General features: G+C 36.1%; 1 protein-coding gene across 1 annotated transcript in view; it reads right to left on the bottom strand.

The window, feature by feature from the left end:
• DDX10 (DEAD-box helicase 10) overlaps positions 1–19501 on the bottom strand; it is a 203794-nt gene that overhangs the window by 77504 nt on the left and 106789 nt on the right. Inside the window, exons 14-15 of the mRNA XM_084895146.1 lie at positions 6937–7056; positions 2881–3042 (exon numbers count right to left, since the gene is read on the bottom strand). Coding sequence (XP_084751272.1) covers positions 2881–3042; positions 6937–7056 — 282 coding nt within the window. The remainder of the gene's footprint in view (positions 1–2880; positions 3043–6936; positions 7057–19501) is intronic.

Genomic DNA, 19501 nt, shown 5'->3' with positions numbered 1-19501 from the left:
AAGCTTCTACTCCCAGTGATTCTGTAATTTTTGTGTTATTGTTTTGGGTTTTTGTTTTTGTTTGCTATAAACTAGTTAAAAATTCTTACTGCTCACTTTCTAAATCTTTCGGAGAAAGATATTTACTGGAGTCACAATACATACTACAGGGCTTTCAGAATTTGGTAGATGAAAATATGAGTCAAGAACAGATGTAATAGCATGGAGGAAAAGAGGTAGAAAAAAAAAGGATAGCTGAATCCTACATTACAAAAACTGATTCAAAACTATGGAGAAGAGGCGGTTAATTTTCAACAGCAGGAGCAAACAACTACTTTCAAACAAAATTATTAACAATAAATTCACTTACATATTAAATATCTTATCCTTTTAAACCAATAAAATATAATCATGAAATATTTTGAACATAGTCAAAATACTGAAGGAATACTCCTAAGTTTATGAAAACTTCCAAAACTGGCACAATAAATAGGAAAATAAATAAAAATAAAATTGACACATTTTTTAAAATATAGTATGTTTCAAATATAGAATTATATTATAGATTTTTACAGTTTTCTTTTCACATGTAAAATTAGTTCAGGCACATTCCTTATTCATAATTTTGTGTTAAAAGTTTCTTTACCTTTTCTGTTTTCATAAAGTAAAGTTTATTCCTAGGCCCTAAAGTTAGTATTTCAAGTATTTTTTAGGGACACAAAATTCTTCTCCATATACTTTCATAAAAGTAACAAATTAGAAGTGATAGCTTTAAGGAAAATATAATTACAGTTTCCCAAGTTAAAATCTTATGCTAGAATAACTAAGAATTGTCATTATAGTAAGTAATATACTTAATTAGGAAAAAAATACAAATTTAAAACCAATATCATGTTCAATTAGATAAATTAAGATAATAATTAAAAATTAATCTGTGTGGTATTATTAATATATTTAGTTTTTGAAGTAAAAGTTAGTAACCAATACTTGCAAATACTATCATATGGATAAATTACTGATAAAAAAAAATACCAAGAAATTAATCATATTTGTGTCAACAAGCATTTACAATAAAATTGAATATAGAGGCCCTGGCCAAGTAACTCCATTGGTTAAAATGTTGTCCTAATACTCCAAGGTTGCAGGTTTGATCCCTGATCAAGTCACACACAAGAATCAACCAATGAATGGATAAGTGGAACAACAACAAATTGAGGTTAGACTCTCTCTCTTTCTCTCTCTCTCCCTTCCCTCACTTTATCTCTCTAAAATCAATAAAAAATAAAAATTTAAAAAATTTAAAAACTGAATATAGAGAAGACTACTTTATAGTTATTCCCTTGTACATTTTTCAGGCAACATATTTTCAACCTCCAATATGGAAGGCATGCCATGATCACTTTGTGCAAAATATACCTATTTTATATAAAATAACCTTTGCTTTGTTTAAAAAAAAAAAAAAAAAAAAGGCCTTCATATTTCTTTTACTGCTGGCTACAATTTAAAAATAAAGTATAAAATGTTCTTATGCCCAATCTTCCCTTAAACAAATGCTCAAAGTAGACCATGAGCTGAAAAATAAGTATTAGTATTATTAAATATTTTAGTAACAAATATTAATGCCAAATTTCCATGTAAAGTACTATCCTATAAACAGCAATGCAGGAAATGTTTAGTTCTTTCAGTAACATAAATATCCAGCAATGGCAACCAGTACATTTCAGGTTCACTAGTTCTATTTCTGAAATGATTTTCTCACAGTTCATTTCTATCCCTGAAGCTAACTCCAATATCTACTTTTTCTTATTCATCAAATGCTACTGTGCAGCTGCATCAAACCTGAAAGAAATGAGAACTGCTGCTCTTTTAAAAGAAATTTCTCCTGGGCGATTAAATGATTACAAGGTCAAATAGGAGTCAAAAACTATAAGGACCCTGCTCAGGATACAGTTAATAAAGGCTTCATCAAAAGGACTGAACATTCTTTAATACAGAACTTAATATTATAGCAGTGATTCTTGGTTATGATGTTGTATTCCCCTGACTTCATGCACTGTCTCAGGAGCATGCTGCAGAACTCCCTTAAAAATGTAAATTTCTTTTTATTTCATTAACTGACTCATTTGTGTAGCAAAATGGAAATTAAGTAGTGTGAAAGGAGAGCAACATCAGGAGTAATCAGAATGGAATAACCCATTTCAAGATAAGAGAAAACTGCCCAGTTTAAAGCCAATGGGGCACATGCTTATATAGTAGCACTCTCTTACAAGATTTTCTTTTTTTTTTTTTTTTTTTTTTTTATAATATAGTAAGTTTAATCTTATATGCATTACCAAATCATTGCAATGGGGGGAAAATGTAACCATTAAGTTGAAGCTTAACACAACACTAATGTCGCTCAAGTGGGTGACTGGTGAAACACACTGCGGTACATCCATTACATGAAACACTACGCAGTAATAGAAAGGATAGAGTCCTAATTCCCACAGTGACTTGGATGAACTGACAGAGAATTACCTGAGTGAAAAAAGCCAATCCCTGAAGGCTGCATACTACCTAGTTTCACTTATGCAACATTCCTAAAGTGACAAACTATAGCAATGGAGCCCATGGGATCTCTGCAGGACATCTAATGACCACATATGCAACTGCAATTATCCCAAAACTAAAACTTTTTAAAAAAAGCATATCTGGCTACACTCTCAAAAACCAATCAGTATACAGAGCTTGTACCAATCAAAAGAAGAAGAAATAAATAAAAGGACAAAATAGCCACCAAAAAAGAAGTGTCAGAGAAAACAATAACGTGGTATGATTATTAATGAATATGTAATGGTATTTAGATATATATAGGGACATATTAAATTTCTCTCAGTGTTAATTCATGATGGAAAAGCTTACCCGATGCTTTGCCTTAATTTTCTTTCTATATTCTTCTTTGTCAAATTTGTCCTCTTCTTGAAGCCTTTCCTTTGCTTTATCCAAATCGATACCACCAGTGTCGTCCTCTTCCTCAGTGTCCTTCGAGACAGACTTCTGCACCTGTGGCCACTGCTGAACCAACTGTGGAAAAGATTCAGGAAAAGATTCAGTATTGGACAGGGGACAGGGAGCGTCAGCAGAAAACCATTTCCCTTTGTATAAGGATTTTGAACCAGTGCATATGCACACTCTCTGCCTTATTAACTATATGTTTTAAACTTTCTAACAAATGTCATCATTAAAGTGAGCAAAGCCACAGAAGACTGTCCCAAGTGGGAGAAAGCAAAGCCACCATAACCCAATGAAGGGAAGACTGAAGGAAACTTCATAAATTAATGTGGAGGAGCAGTAGTCGCCTAGGGTCATTTCAAGCAGTGTTCTCAGTATGCTCTAGTTCAGTGTTTTCAACCTTTTTTTGGGCAAAGGCACACTTGTTTCATGAAAAAAATCACGAGGCACACCACCATTCGAAAATGTTAAAAAATTTAACTCTGTGCCTACATTGACTATATATAAAGTAATTCTCTTGAATAGGAATCAAATAAACACAAAGAAAGTATTTTATAATTACTTTATTATGAAATATTAAGTAAACAAAATAGTGAAAAATTATAAAATTCTTGTCTTGTCTGCACCTACGGCACACCAGGCAACATCTCGCGGCACACTAGTGTGCCGCGGAACAGCGGTTGAAAAACGCTGCTCTAGTTAAGCGGTCGCTAACCTTTGAGACCTCAGGGACCACCAGTGGTCCACGGACCACCGGTTGGTGACCACTGCTCTAGTCCACTAACTCGGTTCTGAATGTGCATAGGCCACAGCCAGGCTGCCTGAGAGCCTGCTCCCACCAGCACTGGGGCCCCTCCAACACCTCTCTCACTGAACTGGGTTGCTTTATGTTCCTGGTTTTCTCACTAGAATTTATCTCCTCGAGTACAGTTATATGTCTTATTCATGTATTCTTAGAGCCCAACACACTATCTGGCACACTTCAGTTGCTCAAAATTGATCAACTGATCACATATCAGCTGGTACCACACATAAAGACTGAAATAACTAAGTGAAAAGGAGAAAATTAGTCTGGTTTCACAGGCCTGCTCTGATCGGCATGACTTTACACATAGAGTGTATGGCTAGGAACAAGGTGACATAGAAGTCAGGGCACTGATCTGGGAGTTGGGAGACCTGGCTTCATATCCTGCCTTTCTCACTTAGCCCACTGTACAATCCTGAATAAATTATTTAATCTCTGGGCATCTGTGGCCTTGTCTGAAAAATAAGGTTTGACTCAATATTCCAGGCCTAACACTGCAAAACTCTAGACAATTTAGACAAAGAATGATTCTTTTATTTTACCTACAAATAGTTACTAAGTAGCTGCCATTGTTTCTTAAAGACTGCTAATTAACTGGCAGGCAAGTGGAAGTTGTAGGCACACAGATCCCAGGTATTAACTTCTCCTCTCCCTCTTATCACCACCAGTCATTCTTCAAGATGAGATTCCTACAGCCACAACCTATGGCAACAAATGTACTGCATGAGCAGCATTGCTAGCAGTTACTCATACTGAATGAAGAAGCAGTGAGAGAAATCAGCTATGACAGTAAGAATGCCATCCATTGCTCTTCCCCCTTTTTGTCAGAGTGAAAAAAGTCCATCCCTCTGTGGATCGCACCAATAGCAGCATTTCTTTCAGAGTTTTGGATCAGAATTTTCAATGTGGCTCACAGCTACACAGAGCTCCTATCAGCAATATGTTTACAATGAAATTTTATAGTTAAAGATTTATCCACCTAGGAGCCAATTGGTATAATCTGTGCAGTTAAACTTATTAACACAGTAAGGAATCTCTTTATGCTAACAGCACTAATCCTGTTTTACCCTAAGTATCTGATGTAATACAACTACAGTATGGCTTGGCCTGCTACTCAGGTGCTGACCTCTTTTTAGTAATTTCATAATGATAAGATTTCATTACTTATCATTTATATAGCTTTCCTCTGCAACTACCAACAACTTTGAACTGCACTTCATTTTGTTAATTTTCATATGATTCATACACCATTTCACTCCATATTATTAGTGCAAACCCAGACTTCGGAAATAAAATCCCTTCCCCCTGCCCTAAACATCCAAATCTTTCTTAACTTGAAAATATATGTTACTGAATATAGACTGCTTAGGCATCACTTATATTAATAATGATGAAATAGCTGATGTAATATACTACAGTTGGAATAAAAAGCTATTATTTTATTGGGGTATCAGACAATGGTTCATTCATCCAATAAACTTATTTTGAGGGCCTACTGTATGTTAAACACTGTTCTACGTGCTGAGGACAGAGTAGTGAGAAAAGTCAACACATAACTTCCTTCCATTTCTTCCACTGTGGAAAAAACGAACCACCACCAAATAAATAAATAATGAATTACATAGTAAGTGTTATGGGGAAAAGAACAAAAAGCAAGGCAAGGAAAATGAGATTATGTAAGTGTGGAGTGCTGTGTGCTGAGTTAGGATAAACAAGGAAACCTGTAGGCTGGTGAGTGAAACCAAGAAATAATATTCAGAAGAGCCTGCAATCACCATGAACTTCTAGCCTTACTCCTATCAGGGGTCTTCAAACTATGGCCCACGGGCCACATGTGGCCCGCAGAGGAGTCTGATCCGGCCCGCCAGGTTTTTTGGGCAGTGAGCGCAGCCGAGGTGTTACAGTAGGAATTAGTAGTTCATATAGTCCGGCCCTCCAGCTCTCTGAGGGACCGTGATCTGGCCACCACTTTAAAAAGTTTGAGGACCCCTGCCTTAGGTAGTCACTCTACTTTCCAGATATCCTTCTTCTTTAGCAAAAAGATAGTATTAATTTGTAACAGAGTGACCCTTCATGAGCAATCTGTGAGCTATGGATATATTTACACTCAGGCCAAGGGAATGATGAGAGGAAAGTCAGGCTCCCATGTGTCTGAGATTATTTTAAAGCGGAGAAATCCTTCCCATAGCAGGCCAGAAAGTAAGAAACAATCCAACACAGCATCTAAAACTGAGGAACTGCCCAGCAGAGTTGTTTTAGAGCCCAGCAAACAAAGTTATGGCAAGTAGCTGTGTTCCTACTTGTGCTTGTCCCTACAGAATGTGTTGATGGACATCAAGACAAGAAAATCTAATCTATTCAAGCAGAATTTAGGAAGCTCAAAACTAACTCTGTTATCACCAAGAAGTATCTCAGTCTACTGTCAATAAAACGTTTTTGCCTCCAGGTGTATACTAGTAGTTGATGGAATGCCTTTAGTAACAGTGAAGGGAACTGCCTATCCTATTTTAGATAAACATTTTTTTTTTTCTCATTAGTGAATGGTAGATAGCAGGGCAGTTAAAGTCTTTATAACACTTGGAACATACAGTCCTGTTAACCGGGGAGTTCCCTTTTTAATTACGCAATGTACATGGGACGCATACTCTTTCACGAGGACGTGTCAGTACGTCACGCCCAGCGGACATAATTTTATATTATTTTTTTTTATTTATACTTAATTAAAATAAATGAAATATATATTTTTTTCGTTTATTTATATATAAAGCACAACGGAAAATACAAAATTACAAACAAATAGAAAAATACCAACAAAAAAATGGAAACATCGAATTAAAAAATTATAAATTTTATAAACAATTATAAAGATTACAAAAAATATATACCGTCCCTCTCAGGGCGCAACATATATTTCAAGGACGTATTCATATGTCCTATCCATTCCCGATAGTGTTTATGTTTGACGTATTTATATTATAGGTCCCGCTCGGTTAACAGGTTAACAACCTCACTAGTTTCTGGGATGTCAAATAAATGGACCAATGATGAAACCAATTTTACCATCAGCTTATAAACTGCTACATTATCTCATCAACATTGTAATGAAAGGACGCATTTGAGGACAGGCTGGACCTCAGAAATGAAGCATTTAAGAATCTTACCTCCCCTTCTTCAGTAAACGTTATTTTCTTATTCACTTTAAAATTTCTCTTCATTACTTTTTTCGCTTCTGCGACTTTGGTCACTTTTTTCTTGACATTGGATTTAGAAGATTCTTTCTTCTGTGAGAGAATATAAAAAAACAACATTAAGAAATTGCTGCTTTATATTAACAATTTAACTCTGTCTTGGCAATAAATATACTTTCCAAAACTGAGTGCATTTACTGCTCAATGGCTAATGAAAAGCACCAAAAACACTGTCCAGAAATAAAATCATTAGACTTATTAACTAACTAGAGCCCCAGTGCACGAAATTTGTGCACTTGGGGGAAAGGGAAGAGGGTCCCCTCAGCATGGCCTGCACCCTCTTACAGTCCAGGTGCCCTCAGGGGATGTGCAACTGATGGCTTAGGCAGGGAGTGGGCCTAAGCTAACAGTTATCATCCTTAGCACTGCCACTGAGCCTGACTCCCTGTGGGAGCGCACTGACCACCAGGGTGCAGTTCCTGCATTTACCATCTGCCCCCTGGTGGTCAGTGCATGTCATAGTGAGCAGTTGAGTGGGCTTAGCATTCATTAGCATATTACGCTTTGATTGGTTGAATAGCCGACCTGACAACCGGACATTTAGCATTTTAGGCTTTTATTATATAGGATGACTCCCCTCCCCCCATGCTAAAAGGGTTTAAGTGTAAATAAGATGGAAGTTAGACATAACTTCTAAAATTTATTCTATTACTAAAACTATGCTATCCTAGTAATGGAACTACATAATAATGTGATAAATGGGCATGAAAGAAAAATAAAGCTAAAAAACAGAACACGTTTTAAAAATACATCTAATTTTCAAGTGCAAACTTAAGCTTTTAGACTAGAGAAATATTTAGTTAGAAAGCAAGATGACTGCAATACATGGCCACTCAACATTCTTCCTGCCATTACAATACTTTCCTAGATGAACATGGGAAAACACCTTATGAAAACTAAGCTGCCATCAAAGGTGAGAAAGAGTATGAGGACATTAACAGGGATACACTGATCAGCACCTACTTAATGTCCTAAAACCACTAGAGCAAGATAGTAAAAGTACAAAGCCACAGCTTATCTATGCAAGTGAATGCTGAGTGAACTATCTAAGATAGGAAGTTACAGACATACCATAGCCTATTTTAAAGAGTGACCAGAAATAACTTCTTTGAGAAGAATTTGGATTATTTTCTTTAAATTAAAGCCAGTAATACCAGTGGTGATACTTAGTAAACCTCCATCAGACAAGTAGTCAGAATGAGTAGAAGTTAGGAAAATTGTGTAGTTTATTTTATAAAGGACATTAAAAACAAAAACAAAAAACAACCTGTCATTTGTGTCCTCTTAAGCCACCTCAGTTTACTTCCGGAGAAGCAAACACTGTTACTAGCTTTTTCTGCATCCTTCCAGAGATATCCTACCCAACGCAAGTATATATGAAGAACACTAAGAACTCATAAAAGAGCCTTGTAGTCTTGGCTGGTTTGCTCATTGGATAGAGTGACGGCCTTCGAACCAAAGGGTCAAAGGTTCGATTCCAGTCAAGGGCCTGCCTCAGTTACAGGCTCAATCTCAAGCCCCAGTCAAGGCAAGTGCAGGAATCAATCAATCTATGTGTCTCTCTCACATCAATGTTTCTTTCTCTGTCTCTCTCCCACCCTTCCACTCTCTCTTAAAAAAAAATAAATAAATAAATAAATAAATCAATGGAAAAATATCCTCAGGTGAGAATTTAAAAAAAAAAAAAAAAGTCTTGTATATAAGCTTTTATATGTGTGCATTTATATATCTAGGATAAATTTCTAAAATTAAAGCTTTCAAGGTATGTACACAAATTTCAAAATAAGCATCCAGAAAAGTTATACAAATTTGTAAATTCACCAAAAAAATTGGAACTGATTCTCCACATCTAATTAAATAAAGTATGTTATTAGGTTTTTGTATTTGCCAGTCAATTAGGTGAAGAAATATCATCTCAGGGAAGTCTTCACTTGCATTTGTACAAAGGCACTTCTTGTACACTGTATATATTGTTTGTCAGTATTTACAATGCTTCCTAGCATTTATTTATTAATTTTTGGGACCTCTTCATTTGTTAAAGATGCATTAATACTTTCTCCCACTTCATCATTTATGTTTAAACTTTGCCATATGAAATAAAATTGTTGGAGTTTTTTGTTTTGTTTTTTTTGACAAGCATATATTTTTAATTATGTAATACATTTTTTAAGTAATGTAATTTTCTGGTTTTGTTGCATACCTTAATATACTTTTCTAACTAAAATTCTTTTTTAAAAATATGTTTTTTTCATTTCAGAGAGAAGAAGGGAAAGAGAAAGAGAAATAGAAACATCAATGATGAGAGAGAATCCTTGATCAGCTGCCTCTTGCATGGCCCTAACTACGGATCAAGCCAGCAACCCAGGCATATGCCCTGACCTTCTGGTTCATGAATCAATGCTCAATCACTGAGCCACACTGGCTGGGCTAAAAGACTTTTAAAAAATGAATTTAACTCCTTAACATACAAATTTTACTTAAAAGTTTCAACACTGGCCCTTGGACAAAGAAGAAAGTGCTCATTAATAATTTTAAATTTCCATTCATTAAGTCACAAAAAAGAGGAAAGAGTTCTGTTTTGACTGTAAGATTTTATGTTATCACTATAAAAATGAAATTTGCAGCAGCCAGAAAATATTATGAAAGATTTTCTGACAAGATGTAAAACATCAATTACCACTTCTATGATATTTGCACTTTTTCCATAACATGTATGCTAGACTTCAAAATAAAATGCTAAAAGGAAAATATCAAAAAATACAAAGCTTGAAAAATAAGGAACCATCACCATCGCAAAAAACAATAATGGCTCCGATCAGAAGGATCATGATCTAGTTAACATTGGCTAAAGGGTCAAAGTATAATTAAGAAAACCAACTTAATATTTATGTATTATTACTAGATATCCAGGGGTAGGAGGGAAAATCATATTGCAAAGGAAAAAGAAAGAAAAGGAAGCTTAAGTAAAAGATATTTAGAATTAAAGGAAAAGATACTCTAAAGAAACCAGGTTTTTATGCCTCCTTAAAGTAGCTCCCATATGTATTACTGAATAATTAAAATTTTCTAATACCAACTGTATCCAAAACTGAAGGAAACCCACAAAATAAAGAACTATCAGCTCTGGTGGAGACTTTAGAAATTACCTATTACAGCTTAAACCCTTATGTTAAGCGGGGGTGGGAAACCTTTTCCCCGCTAAGGGCCATTTGGATATTTATAACATTGTTCATGGGCCAAACAAAAATATCAACTTAAAAATTAGCCTGCTTTATTTGGTCAAATATTTATGAAACTCACCCCTAATACCTTGGCAAGGCCAGACCAAATGATTTCGTGGGCCCATAGGGCCCGCTGGCCAGACGTTCCCCATCTCTGCATTAAAGAGAAGGGCATTTCCTAGCAATTATAAACACTGTTGCCAGAAAGTCTAAAAGTACTTAACTTTAGATATTTCCATTGCCTAAGTACCGGTAACCAAACCTTACTCATGGTGGAATTTCTTTAAGAAAACAACAACAAAAAAAAACAAAGCCACCTGCTATATAAGCATATTTCTTCTGTCATTCTAATTTTACAGTTTAAATTAAGGATGAACTAGTTGACATTTTATTTTAAAGCCATCTACAAAGTGTTTGCTTGAGAAATAATGAGTAGCAATATTGAGCAACTTTCATGTACATAATGGCTATTTGTATGTCTTTTTGGGAAAATGTCTATTCAGTTTTGTTGCAAATCTTTAAAACCTGATAGTCTCTTTGCTTTTGAGTTATATGAGCACCTGATATAGCTCAGATATTAATCCCTTATTAGATATATCATTGAAAAATATTTTCTCCCATTTCATAGATTGCCTTTTTAGTTTGTTTTTTACTCTAATGTAGTCACATAGTTTATTTCAGCTCTTGTTGCCTGTGCTTTTGGTGTCATAGCCAAAAGATAATTGCCAAGACCAAAATCAAGTAGCTTTTTCCCTATTTTTTTTTTTTTAGGAGTTTTAATTATCCGGGAAATCAGATAAAAACCACAGTGGGATATCACTTCACACCTGTTAGGATAGCTATCATCAAAAAGACAAGAGGTAAACGTTGGCAAGGTCATGGAAGAAAAAGAACTCACGTAGTCTGTTGGTGGGAATGTAAATTGGTTTAGCCGCAGTGGAAAACAGTATGAGGTTCCTCAAAAAATTAAAAACAGAAGCTACTGCCCTAGCTAGTTTGGCTCAGTGGACAGAGTGTCAGCCTATGGACTGAAAGGTCCCAGGTTCAATTCTGGTCAAGGGCACATGCCTGGGTTGCAGGCTCATTACCCAGTAGGGGGCTTACAGGCGGCAGCCAATTGATGATTCTCTCTAATCATTGATGTTTCTATCTCTCTCTCCCTCTCCCTTCCTCTCTGAAATTAATTAAAAAAAACACAAAAACTTTAAAAATAGAAGCTACCATGCTCTGGCCAGTGTGTTTCAGTTGGTTGGGCATTGTTCTGTACACAGAAAGGTTGCTGGTTGGATTCCTGGTGAGGGTACATGTCCAGGGCACATGCTCAATCCCCGTAGTCGGTGTCAGGAGGCCGCTAATATTGATGTTTCTCTCACAAATATCTACGTTTCTCTCTGTCCCTCTCCTTTTTTTCTCTCTCTAAAATCAATTTTAAAAATTAAATAAGAATAGAAGCTACCATAGACCTAGTGATCCTCCTCCTGGTATATATTTGAAGGAAACAAAATTAGTATCTGAGAGAGATATCTGCACTCCCATGCTCACTGCAGCACTATTTAAAATAGCCAAGACAGAGAAACAAACCAAGTGTCAAAGGATGAATGGATCAGGAAAATGTGGTATATGTACACAATAGAATATTACTCAGCAGTGAGAAAAAGGAAATCCTGACATTTGCAACAACATAGATGAATGTGTAAGGCATTATGCTATGTAACATAAATCAAGCAGAAAAGACAAAGACTGTATACCATCACTTATATATGGAATCTTTAAAGGCAAAAAAAAAAAAAAAAGTCCCTTTCACAGAAATAGAATGATGTTGTCGGGGGCTTAGAAGAAGGGAACAAACTATGTCATGAATCATGAATAAGTTCTGAAGTTCTAACATATGTACAGTATAGTATTGTTAATAATATTGTATTATGAAAGTTGCTGAGAATAGAGTTAGTCATTCTTATCACCACAAAAAAGGAGTTAACTGTGAGGTGACAGATGTGTTATCTTTATCTTAGTATAGCAATCATTTCACACTGTATATGTACACAAAACATTACATTGTACACTTTAAATATATACAATTATATTTTTCAATTGTTCCTCAACAAAGCTGCAACTCCAACATATAAAATGATTAAGTTTGTCAATGAATACTATATTAAATAACAACGACAAAATATTTATTATGAAATATTCATGATTCTTTTTAAAATCATCTTGATGAGTAAACATTAATAGGAAAACAGACAATTGACTATTGCTTATTTCTTTTTTTCCCCACAGACCAAAAACTAGATAGATATGTAGTGATCTCAGGTCTGTTTGGACTTTCTTCCTTCTGGTAATGGAGAATCATAAGGTACTACCATTCTACGCAATGTTTTTTTATTGCTAGACTCCTCCTTCAGGATTCCTACTGTCTGAATTCACAGGCTTACCTTGGAATACTTTCCAGAAGCTGTTTTTTAACTGAATAAACTCTTCCTGAGTTTACCTCCACCTTAACGGCTAAAAGCTTTCAGAAAAATAACTTTCAGATCTCCAATACAGCTTATGTTTCCCCTCTATCCCTTCTCTCATTTTTCAGATGAGTTCCCCCACCAAATTCTCATTCAAATGCCAGTGTAGTTGTTTTTGCCAACATATTTGTCTTCTTTTCCTCAATGTCTTGTCACAATTAACACAAAATTTTCCTTGGTTTTAAAAAGCCTCTTTATAGTATTTTAGTCTACTAACTCTTTAAATCTTTCCTGGCTCCCAATTAGTCCAGATATGATTTAAGTTTCTTTTCTCCACCAAATACATATAAGCTATATATTTTACTTTGCTATTTCCTTACTTTTAGCCTCATTTCCAACTTCATGGCCAGCCAAATCCATCATCGCATTTGTCTTTTATTATCTTAAATCAGAGGCCTGGTACACGAAAATTCGTACACTTGGTGGAGGGGGAGGAGGGGCGTGGGTCCCTCAGCCCGGCCTGCACCCTCTTGCAGTCTGGGACCCCTCAGGAGATTTCCACCTGTCGGCTTAGGCCGGCTCCCAGGGGGAACAGGCCTAAGCTGGCAGTCACACATCCCTCTGGCAGGCCGGGAGACTTGGGGTATGTCCCCCAGGGAGCAGACCTAAGCCAAAGTTGGAAATCTTTATCGCTGCTAAGGAGACAGGAGAGGCTCCCGCCATCGCTGCTGAGCTCGCAGCTGTCAGCCAAGCTTGTGTCTGAGTGGAGTTCTCCCTATGGGATCACACTGACCACCAGGGGGCAGCTCCTGCATTGAGCGTCTGCCCCCTGGTGGTCTGTGCAGGCCATAGTGACTGGTCATTTCCAGTTGTTCCGCTGTTAGGGTCAATTTGCATTTTACCCTCTTATTAAATAAGATAGTTCCTGCTACCTTTTGAGCACTTACACTACTGGAACACAGAAAGGATGATTTCATATTCCTCATTTACTACTTTAGGAAATTTCCTTTGGTTCATTGAAATTGTCTAGGCTGTTAATTGTTCTGTTTTACTAGCCAGAAAATATGTATTATTTCCTTTACACCATGACCCACAAAAAAAAGAAAGAAATTTAAGCCAGATATTTCCTGTTAACCAAGTTATGGAGCCAGTCATATTTTGCCTTGGGAGTCTAATTTTTAAAGTGCCACTTTAAATAAATATTTCTATATTAGAAGCAGGCAGCTGGAAACAATTTAAAGAAATAGAGCTTGATATGTACTTCTTTGTTTCTCTATTTAGACTTCAAAAAATTACTGTATGGATTTATTTCTAACTGTGTCCAAATTGGCTGCATCAATTTCTATTGTCTCTTACAACTTTTAGAATTCTTCTAGCACTTAGAAATATTATAAACTATATATTTTAAAAAGCAGTACTGTATTAAAAAAAATAATAATAATTGTAAGTAAGTAAGTTAGGATGATGGTAATGAACAAGTTAAAAGACCTGGGCAGGCTTTCTGAAATTACAATAAGCAATAAATAAATAGGACACTAAGGCAGGGGTGGGAATGTCCAGTCCATGGCTGTGTAAGGCCCACAAAAATCATCTGTTCTGCCATGCCAAAGCAACTGAAACAGGACTCAAAATTCAATAAATCTAGGAACTTTTATCATAGGACATAAATTTAGAGTAAGTGAATTACAGTAAGAGAGTGATGTTATAAATATCCAAATGGCCCTTGGCAGAAAACAGGTTCCCCATCGCTGCACTAAGGTATGCTTCTCTTGGGGGAGCATCTGATCTGTCTACACCCTTACCTCCTTCAGAGTGATACCAGAGACTCAGCCATAACCAGTAGTTATTTCATCAGGATCAGTTTGACCAAAATTATATAGCATCAAAATAACAGTCAACGATATGTGATTACTAGAAGCCCAGCATGCAACATCACATGGCCCCGCCCACCAGCGCATGCCTCGCTGTGCACACAGCCTCCTGGTAACCAGTCTTTGGTTGTTAAGGTGTCACAACCACTGGATTTTTATTATAGAGATAAGGTCTAACTGAGAATTCCATAGCTGGTTCCAGGACCTAAGAGAATACCAAATTATCTGGCAGTCTGGTTACTGTGATCTAAAGCAGAATTTCTAAAAATTCACTTATCATGAGTGTCTAACAAGCAAATGTGACATAATATGTTATTCAGTACACCAATTTAAAAATTATATGCAAACACACACGGACATGGATCTGTACTTGAAGTTTACAAAAATATAATCTTTATATAATTTAAAGACTTCACTACAATCACAGAACTAAGATATACAGTAAACGCATATCAGACTTGGAAACTGGTTAGTTAAACCATTTTTGACATTGTAATTAAAGACATTTAGGATATACTTATGCCAACTTCCCAGACCCCCAAGACAAGGTAATCATTGCTACTAGTTACCCATGGATCCAGTGTTTGACATTTTTCTAAATTTGCTGACTTTACTACATCAGAAGATATGTACAGGATTTACCATAACTGAAAGAGAAATAACAAGCCTCACTACCATGTCTAGTCCACTCCATGTTCAAAAGCACATATACAACCAAGTCTCTAAGACTATCTTCTACTATATAAGAAAGTTAGCTAAGCAAAAAGATTAAACGAAAGGTCAATGGCTACATGTACTACATGTACTACATTACAACAAGAAGTACTTAGATGATGTTTGATCATTTAAAATTGGATATTCTTAAAAATACACCATTTATAAAATAGTGGTATGCAAAACCATATAATGATGATTAAAAATATTCGTATTATTAAGTACAGAACTTAGAAGGCCAAAAAGGCCCTAGAGGAATAGTACTGCATGCACATGCATAGAGGTTAAGAGAAGTTCAAGATCATAGTCAATACCAGCAAAGTTAGGGATAGTCCTCCAAAAACCCTAATCTGCAATCTCCTTGACACTACATATAACAAGAGTATTTTAGTCATGGTCAGAAACATCTCAGAGAATACACTTTCCTTTGAGAAGTATAATTTTTGGTAGCAACACTAAGAGACCCCATAAAATGGAAATCAAGAGTTGTAAACAGCAAATATTTTTAAAATGGAAAGAATCCATCAAGGATTTTTTTTTTTTTAATTATTGATTTTTGAGAGAGAGAGAGAGAGAGAGAGAGAGAGAGAGAGAGAGAGAGAGAGAGAGAGAGAGAGAGAGTTGATTCTTGTATGTGCCCTGACTGAATATCACACCTGCAACCTTGGCATATATGGATGATGCTCTAACCAATTGATTTACCCAGTCAGGGCTTTAAATGAATTTTTTAAAAATATTTTTTATTGATTTCAGAGAAGAAGGGAAAGGGAGAGAGCAATATATCAATGATGAGAGAGAATCATTGATTGGTTGCCTCCTGCACACACATCCTCAATGGGATCCAGCCCACAACCCAGGCATGTGCCCTGACCAGGAATTGAACTGTTGAACTGTTACCTCCTGGTTCATAGGTCAATGTTCAACTACTGAGCCAAGCCAGCAAGGCTTAATGAATTCCTTTAAAAATGGTCTTTATTCAAAGGACCATATGGCTATGATTAAAACTTACCTCTAATTTTATTTTCTCTCTCACAAGCCTAACATCTAGAAAAAAGTATTCGGTACTTCAGTACTCTACTACTTTGTCTTTTTTTTGTTTTTTGGTGTGTTTTTTTTAATTCCTGGCAAATTGCAGTTTTAGCATGCAGTGATTAATACAATTTCTAACTGCCCTCCTTAGCACTTAAACAGTAAAACATTTTTAACAGCCATTAGAAGCTGTTGATAGATACTTGCTCATTTATTTTTTCTCCACCCCGCATTTGGGGGGGGGGTGGGGGGAGACAGGTCCCTCAGCCCGGCCTGCACCCTCTTGCAGTCTGGGACCCCTCAGGAGATTTCCACCTGTCGGCTTATGACACTAAAATGTAATGCTCTGAATAACAATTTATTAATAACTACTATGTACCACAATTCCCAAAGAATTAAAATAAAATTTTTGCTAGGCTCCAAACTCTGTAAGCCAAAGAGCACTTTTTTTGGGTTTGCTTATTTAATCACTCTCCTTGCTGTCCTATCCACAGACTAGAAAATGCAGAAGCTGTCAATATGCTTGACATTCTCCCCCAAAAGACAAAATTAAGATGATTAAGTAAAATTTAACACTGGCTATCTTTTGAGTCCTTTTCTGACTTTCTACCTTCAGCCATTTCAGTGATTTCTCTTGTGGTATTTCTTCTAGTTTTAAGAAATTCTTCCACTTCTATTTTACCCCTAGACACTAACTTCCCTGTGGACAGAGAGTTCGTCTTACCCTTTAATTCCTAGAGTAAGCGTCTACATTGTGCCTGAACAAATCAATAATACTTTATGAAGCTGGGCTGTGCCTAGGCAAATTAAGACCAATTTTCATCGGGAACAATATTCATTCTAAGACTGAATTTGTTTAAGAGTCATTCAAAGACATCAACTTGCTTAAATAGCATAGAAATAAACAAACATAACATTTAACATTTAATTTGACACTTGAGCAAACAGATTTACTGACCCTGGGCAGTAAAGTGTGATGCAAGAAGTAGAACTGTCTGAAAATGCTGTCAGGAGTCACTTTGGATGCCTCGCCAATGAGCTGGATTCACTCCTCCATCCCTTTCTCCCCACAGGAGAGGCTGTGATCACGCTCAGCTTCAGATAGGACCATAGTGTCTTCTCTTAGTTTCCCATGGGCCCCAGGTCTCCACATGCTGGACAGATGAATTTCTCACATGACTACAGGCATCCACCTATACTGTCTGGTTCCCAACGAGTTGGTGCAATTATTCACTGATAAGGTTAAATCTATGGCTAGTTCTATAATAAATAAGGGGGAATAATATAGAACAGTTTACCTTGACTGGAATAAAATCTATGCTCTATATCAGGGGTCTTCAAACTATGGCCCGCGGGCCACATGCGGCCCGCAGAGGAGTCTGATCCTGCCCGCCAGGTTTTTTGGGCAGTGAGCACAGCCGAGGTGTTACAGTAGGAATTAGTAGTTCATATAGTCCAGCCCTCCAGCTCTCTGAGGGACCGTGATCTGGCCCCCACTTTAAAAAGTTTGAGGACCCCTGCTCTATATATTGAGCAAACTGTCAAAATTCTGGTACCTCTTTATGTAGAATAAGGGGATTGGGAACTCATGCCTCAAGTCTTGCTGATCCTGGCTATTCCCCATAAAATGCTCCCTTTTCCCTTAATTTATTCTTTAATCCATGCCATGATTTTGCTGAATGTGCCCTCAGTTCCAATGCATGACAAGTGACAATCCAAATAAATTCACCGAGCAAATCAAAGGCCATTAAACATCTCTCTGAATTTTCAAAACAGTAATTAGAGATGCTATCTGCCAGATACCAGGCTAGATGTTTAATATTTGAATAATTCCTCACAACTTCCCTTTTAAGGTACTGCCTGTATCTTACAAATGATAAAACTGACAATAAAACAAGTTCAATAATTACCCAACAGAGGCAGCCTCTAAACACAGGCTCATTAAACTTCAAAATGTGCTCTTAAAGTATGTATTCTTCTCAGGACTCCACAATGTCACTGATTCAGATAAATTCTAGAAACACTGTCTGTAAGAAGGTTTAGTGCACTCCCCAAGTGCTGGAGCCCATGACCTCCCTAGGATATAGACATACAGTTTCTCCTTGAACAAATCCTTTGAGAGAGAATCCACTAAATAATGAAAGCCTGCATTGCATGAGGACACCTATAATTATCCTTCCTGTACATTTTTAAAGAATAAATTACATAAAGGGAAAACAAAAAGGAAAATTACTCTTTTCACTAAAAAAAATCATGTATTTTCCAAACCAAATAAGCAATTAACATTGGTAAAATCTCAATCTAAATGCCCCCCCCCCTTTTTTTTTTCAAGTTCCAGTGTTAACCTTGAGAGGTCTATCTATTACTGAAAACACAGAGTAATTGTATTTTCTTACATCACGCAAAGAAAAAGACAACAATAATTACAGATAGAGGGGAAGTAAAGTTGGGAGACTGGAAAGGTAATAAGAGTTGTGTAACAAGCTTGGAGGCAAAAGAGACAGAATATATAGAACAAAACAGGCAGGGGAAAGGACAGCCATGTAGAGTTGAGACAGTTATGATAATAAAAGAAGACAATCTGAAAACAAAAACACAAGAAAAGAACTACTGTAGTGTTTAAGTAAAAGTGCTATGAAAAATTCCTCTCATGATTAGTGATGCATTGCAAACACATTTCAAATCATTTTCCCCTCAACAAATACCCAACCAATCAATTCTAAATTAGAAAACAAAATAAACAAAAACAGGAAACTGAGAATTTCTTAACCAGGTACTGACAGGATATGTAATAATTATCTTCCATCTCCAAAATATTATCTGCCTTATACCAAAAGAATTCCTGAGGTATAAGACTAGAAATGGAAGTCCAAAAGAAAAGAATATATTGGAACATGAAATGAACCTTGGGAACTCAATGTGGTCATTTTCAAGTTAGTATGTTATCACTGACAAACATTATTTACATCTTATCTAGACTGTTTCAGAGAATTTGAATTATTTAAGCCATATAATAATTTAAATTAATTGGCTGAATTATTAATAAATGAATGCAATAGAAAACTTAATGATTATACTAATAAAATATTTACCTCAAATTAGTTGTGAACCTTCAATTCCAATCTAATCAAGTAAACAGGTCAAACTGATGGGAATTTTCCCTATTAAAATGCAATTAATTCTCCAT

The sequence above is a fragment of the Pipistrellus hanaki genome, assembly GCF_964339955.1.
Source record: "Pipistrellus hanaki genome assembly, chromosome: 9".
Classification (NCBI taxonomy): domain Eukaryota; kingdom Metazoa; phylum Chordata; class Mammalia; order Chiroptera; family Vespertilionidae; genus Pipistrellus; species Pipistrellus hanaki.
Note: the sequence above shows the minus strand (reverse complement) of the source record. Positions and strands in the feature narration are given on the sequence as shown.